At 38.8% G+C, this 6,024-nt stretch overlaps 1 protein-coding gene across 1 annotated transcript; it reads right to left on the bottom strand.

Moving 5' to 3' along the window:
* Positions 1-4,320: 4,320 nt before the first annotated feature.
* LOC102262461 (taste receptor type 2 member 39) lies at positions 4,321-5,357 on the bottom strand. Its single transcript, XM_014536902.1, has 2 exons — positions 4,696-5,357; positions 4,321-4,618 (listed from the first exon to the last, which is right to left on the bottom strand). The coding sequence occupies exons 1-2, from the start codon at positions 5,355-5,357 to the stop codon at positions 4,321-4,323; spliced, it is 960 nt and encodes a 319-aa protein (XP_014392388.1).
* Positions 5,358-6,024: the final 667 nt, after the last annotated feature.

Raw genomic sequence — 6,024 nt, 5'->3', positions numbered from 1 at the left:
TTTTTAAAAAAATATTATAATAAGTATTACAAAGGGTATTACATATGTGTCCTTTTTCCCCCCGCCCTTGACAATCCCCTGCCCTCCCTTACCCCCCAGTGTCTTATGTCCATTAGTTATGCTTATATGCATGCATACAAGTCCTTCGGTTGATCTCTTACTCCCCTCCCTTCTGCCCCCCAACCCTCTCTGGCCTTCCCACTGCAGTTTGACAATCAGTTTGAGGCAGCTCTGCCTCTGTATCTATTATTGTTCAAAAGTTTGTAATGGTCTTTATTATCCATGTATGAGTGAGATCATGTGGTATTTTTCCTTCATTGACTGGCTTATTTCACTTAGCATAATGCTCTCCAGTTCCATCCATGCTGTTACAAATGGTAAGAGTTCCTTCTTTTTTACAGCAGCATAGTATTCCATCGTGTAGATGTACCACAGTTTTCTAATCCATTTTTATGCCTTTTGTATTTTTCAATGATATAAGCAAACAGTACTAATTTTATTTATTTCAATGAGCCAATTCTTATATTCATTTTAATTCTTCCTTTTCTGATATTTAATTTGTGACATCAATATATTTTTTTTCTTGTTTTTTTTTTCTTAAATATATTTTTATTGATTTCAGAGAGGAAGAAAGAGGGAGAGAGAGATAGAAACATCCATGATGAGAGAGAATCATGGATCGGCTGCCTCCTGCAAGTCCCCGACTGGGGAGCAAGCCCACAACCCTGGAATGTGCCCTTGACCAGAATCGAACCTGGGGCCTTTCAGTTCACAGGCCAATGCTCTATCCACTGAGCCAAACCAGCTAGGGCTGACATCAATATATTTAATGAATTGTGTTTTTCTTATTTTCTTAGATTTATTTCATAATTATTCTTCTAATTTCTTGGTTTGGGCTTATACTTTTTAAAGTATTTTTCTTGAAAACTTAACTCACACAGCCCCTTCCTGGCTAGATTGATCTAATACAACAACCACCACGTCTGTTTATTTTCTGTGTTTTCCCACTAGAATAGAATATCTGTGATGACAGCAGCCCAGTTTATTTTGCTCCATACTGGATACCTAGCCCCTAGACTAGTGCCTACCATATAGTTGGTGTTCAGCCAATAATGGTTAAATTAATACATAAATAATCCTCTAATTATGTACATCACATAATAAAAATAAATGGTGGATTAATTGAATGGGGGAGAAGAAGGGAGAAAAAAACAGACCCATAGGTGGTTCCCAGAATTCTAGCTTCATTGATAGGAAATATTGCAGTGCTATTTAATATTAGTAAGGTGGAGAAAACTGAAGGAGAAGTGTGTTTGGGGAGAAAAACTAAGAATCCAGCTTTGAATGTGATAGTTTTTTTTGTTGTTGTTGTTAAATATATTTTTATTGATTTCAGAGAGGAAAGGTGAGGGAGAGAGAAATAGAAACATAAATGATGAGAGGGAATCATTGATTGGCTGCCTCCTGCACACACCCCTCTGGGGATTGAGCCTGAAACCCTGGGCATGTGCCCTGACTGGGAATCGAACTGTGACCTCCTGGTTCATAGGTCACAGTTCATAGATCACTGAGCAAAGCCGGCTGGGCTGAATGTGATACTTTTAAGATACTTCTCCCCTACGGGTTTCAATATAGTTTTTATATTCTAAAAATTTTTAAAAATTAATTTCAAAATTCTGCAATCAGCTTCTAGTGCTCACATCCAAGGATCACCAGATATTTGAGAAAAGGCTCAATCATGAAAGAAAGAAAATGAAAACACATACAAAAATGGAACCTGTAGGAAGGAGAAATAATAGAGGAAGGAGAAAAGTCGTCATAACATTTCTAATTATTTTCTTCATAGAGGGTCACTTTTTCTATTGAAATGTTAGGAATGTAGGAGAAAATTGGTGGTTTTGTAGATTTGCTAATGGGAAGAGGAAGGAATGTCCTAATGACTTTTATCAAAGAATGTAAGGGCAACTTCATCAGTGAAAAATGAAGCAGGGAGAAGAGGGGTTGGAGGTTTCAGGACTGAGGAAAAGATAGGAGATAGTCATTTTGGGTATTTACGTGAGTGATTTCTCAGGGAAATATGGGCTAAAAATGTCCAATGATGTTACTCATTTAAGGATGAAGAGCATGAATCTAGGAACATAAGTTCATCCAGTTATGAAATATCCTCAAGTAACACTAGGCTGTTTAGAGGTAAATGTGGAGTGTTAAAAATAGTTGAGCTCATCTAGATATGGGCATGAAGAGAGAGAGGGCCAGGAAATTGGAGTATTTTATAACTCATTTGTATATAATTATGTTAGGGATATTTCAAACATACCCTGAAATAGTGAGACTAATACAAAGAACCCCCATGCACCTGAGACCTTGTTTGACAGAAATCATCAACATATGACTATTCTAAATCTCTCTCCTCTTCATTCCTTTGCCCTGTACCAAATTATCTTTTATTTTTGTTTTTTTCCCCTTTATTGATTAAGGTATTACAAATGTGTCCCTATCCCCTTATTATCCCCACACACCCCTACTCATGCCCTCATCCCCCGGTGTCTGTATCCATTGGTTATGCTTATATGCATACAAGTCCTTTGGTTGATCTCTCCCCCTTAGCCCCACCCTCCCCTGCCTTCCCTCTGAGGTTTGAGCATCTGACTGATGCTTCTCTGTCTCTAGATCTATTTTTGTTCATTGGTTTATGTTGTTCATTATAATCCACAAATGAGTGAGATCATGTGATATTTATCTTTCTCTGACTGACTTATTTCACTTAGCATAATGCTCTCCAGCTCCATCCATGCTGTGGCAAATGGTAAATTATCTTAAAGTAAATCTTAGACATAATCTCACTCCACCTGTAATTGCCCAAAGTATTTTTAAGGGTATGGGCACAATGCTTAACCCATATCCAAACTGGGTATGAAGGGAAGCAAAGAGAGTAACAGAATATAGATATGTCTATGGATCGAAAGCCCATGACCTTTCCATGGCAGCCCTTAAGCAAATGAATAAAATGGAAAATAGGAGATAGAATTTTAACCCATGAGTTGAGAGATTTGCATTTTTTATTAAAACAAACATAGTGAGAGGGTCAGTCAACTAATTAAGCTACACAGTCCTGTCCCTCAAACCTTTCCTACGTACCTAGGTCTCTGTCTTGTAAAAAACATCAATATAAACCACATTGTAAGGTATAAAAATGTCATATCGCTATATTGTACACCCAAAACTAATATAACCAATATAAGATTGCATACCAACTACACTTAAATACATTTTTAAAAAAATGGAAATTAATACATACATGTTCTGGATAGTTCAAATAATGCAGAAAGGTAGAAAATGTGGTGTAAATGTTTCATTTATCTCCAAATACCCAGTCCTCTATTAATCATTTTTGGTACATCCTCCCAGAAATTTTATAGACACACATGCATACACAAGAAACAAGAACATAAATGGAATTATAAAATATCTCCTTACTTTTTGTACTTAACAGTATTTTGAAAATATTTTCATTTCAGGATACATGCATCTGTGTCTGAAAATGTTTACACAGTATTCCATTTTGGACATACGAGTCTCCTCATTAATGAATGAATGCTACAATGAAGACTTCCTTGTACATATTCTCACATATGTGTATATAGATGACCATACCTTAGCTATAGGAAAAATTCTTAGTAATTTTTAGGTTAAAAAGAGTACTTTATATACTGTTAATTTTAATAGATATTTTTATATCATTCAGGTTGTGTCTTTGGAGAATGGAGACAAAACACACTTCCAGCTATTGCAAAGAAAGCTTCCTGGGTCATCTGAATGTTTAAAAGGCATGTGGATGGGGAAGGAGAGGGGTCACCAGGAGCTCAGGTTGCAAAGCCTTCCTCTGTTTTGGTGGCTATGTCAACTCTGGCAGCACCTTGAGATCTTAAAAAAAAACAAAACAAAACTGTTTAAGTTCCGACACCAGAAATTTTGACTTAATTGATTTAGAGTCAGTCAGGCCTGGACATTGGAATTTCCAAAAAAATCTCCCCTAGAGTTTCTAATTTGGAGCCAGTGTCTAGAATCACTGCTTTATACAGAGCAAGGAAAGCAGAAATAGCAGGCTCAGGTAAAGGATATGTTAAACATCACTAAGATTGTGCCATGAAGCAAAAGAGAGAAATGAAGATCAGGCACCTCTACAAAAAGCCATACTAGGTGAAGGATCAGATCAGGTTTGGGGAAGAAAAGAAAAGGGAAGAGAGAGGTCTGGGTGAGGGAAAGGCAGAGCTGGCTGGGCCAGATGCTGTGGTACTCTTGCGGTGTCGGTCACAGAGTTTACTTTTTTAGGTAAAGATGAACTTGAGACTGAAGCCGCTTCCAGGCTCTTTTCAACCCAGAGTTGTCCTGAATCAGTAGAATGGAGTGACCAGCAGGATAGGCAGCCATGATAATTTTGCACAAAATATCCCAGGAACTGTTGGCATTGAAGATGTTGGACATATAGAGTAATAGAGCAATTGCATTGAAAATGTAGAGAATGAGAAAGTAGCTGATAGCTCTTATGGCCCCCAAGTGGGCCTCCATGCTGGGGTCCCTGGAGCCAGTGGCATTGCTTTTCATGTGCAGGGTGTGCCTCTTGAAGATGATCAGTGGGCCTCCATGCTGGGGTCCCTGGAGCCAGTGGCATTGCTTTTCATGTGCAGGGTGTGCCTCTTGAGAGAGATGATCAGCAGGGTGGCCGCCAGGATGAACATGATGAGAGGAATGAAGATCCCCAGGTTATAGAGAAGAACCAGGTTGACCACGTTGGTCTCAGTGATGTATATTTTCTTAGTAGAGTTGGAGGAGGGGATAGGAAAAGAATTGTTACAATAAACAGTGTATATGCCATAGGAAAAGAACATACTGTAGCCCAAGGCAAAAAACACTGATAGCCACAGAAGCCAGGGCATCAATCCAGTAATTCTCCACTTCAGCTTGAGGAAAAGGCGGTAGGAGAAATCAGCAATCTTCACGAAGTAGAAGAAACTGAGCCAGGCAGAAAACCAGAGGCTACAATAATGTAAGAACACAAAACTCACTTTCAAGGTATCATATACACCATCTTTATAATAAAATTGTGGGGATGTTGAGTGGAAAGTAATTTCTAGCATCATCAAGCTTTGGAGAGCTATTCTGGATATGCTCAGGAAACACAGGATCCTGCCACTTGTGGAGACTGCCTTATTCTTAATCCACTCAGCTGCATTTATAGCCACAATGAACCCATTTGCAACGATGCCAATGATGCATTCCGTGCCCATAACTGTGAAAATTAAGATGATATTAAGTGGTGACAAATTATCCTCTGGGGGACTGCAGGTGTTGGTCATCCTGAGTCGTTACTCCTCTTTGGTGTCTGTTGGAGATTGTCTCCCTAGCATTTGATGGGCAGATCGTTGGTAGCTCTCACTATTCATCTCACAGGAGGAAGCAGTTGGTGTAGCATTTCCAATTCACTCCATTTGTTTGTCTCAGAATTCTTAGCTCCAAATCTGGAGATGCAAATCAGGAGGGATTTGGTTTCTAATCCTCTCCCACGTCCTTTTGGGCATGATGGTATTAGTTTAATCATGGGGCCCCGGGAAGGACTTGGAGAGACACTCTTTCATAAGCCACTAACATGGTATTGAGAGTTGTGTTCTTTACTAGCTCCAGTTAATTTGAACATCTGTGTACTAGTTTCGCTTGTGACTTTAGAGAACTGATTGAAAATAATAATAACAACTCTAAAGACAAATATAGTTCCAATGATGTGCAAAGCACTGTTTAAACACCATATATATATAATCACATTTAAGCTCCACAACAATCCTCTGAAGAATATACTTTTATTATCTCTACTTTGCAGAGGAGGAAGCCGAGACTAAAAAACTTGGCCGAAGTCATAGACCTAGAGTGTGATAAAGCTGGAATTCAAACCCAAGCCAGCTGGTCCCAGAGACCATGTTCTTACACCCACTAAGTCAAACTACTTAGACCCGTGGATCCTTTCGTGTG

Source organism: Myotis brandtii, unplaced genomic scaffold (genome assembly GCF_000412655.1).
Source record: "Myotis brandtii unplaced genomic scaffold, ASM41265v1 scaffold168, whole genome shotgun sequence".
Taxonomy (NCBI): Eukaryota; Metazoa; Chordata; class Mammalia; order Chiroptera; family Vespertilionidae; genus Myotis; species Myotis brandtii.
This window is presented reverse-complemented; position numbering and strand designations above follow the sequence as displayed.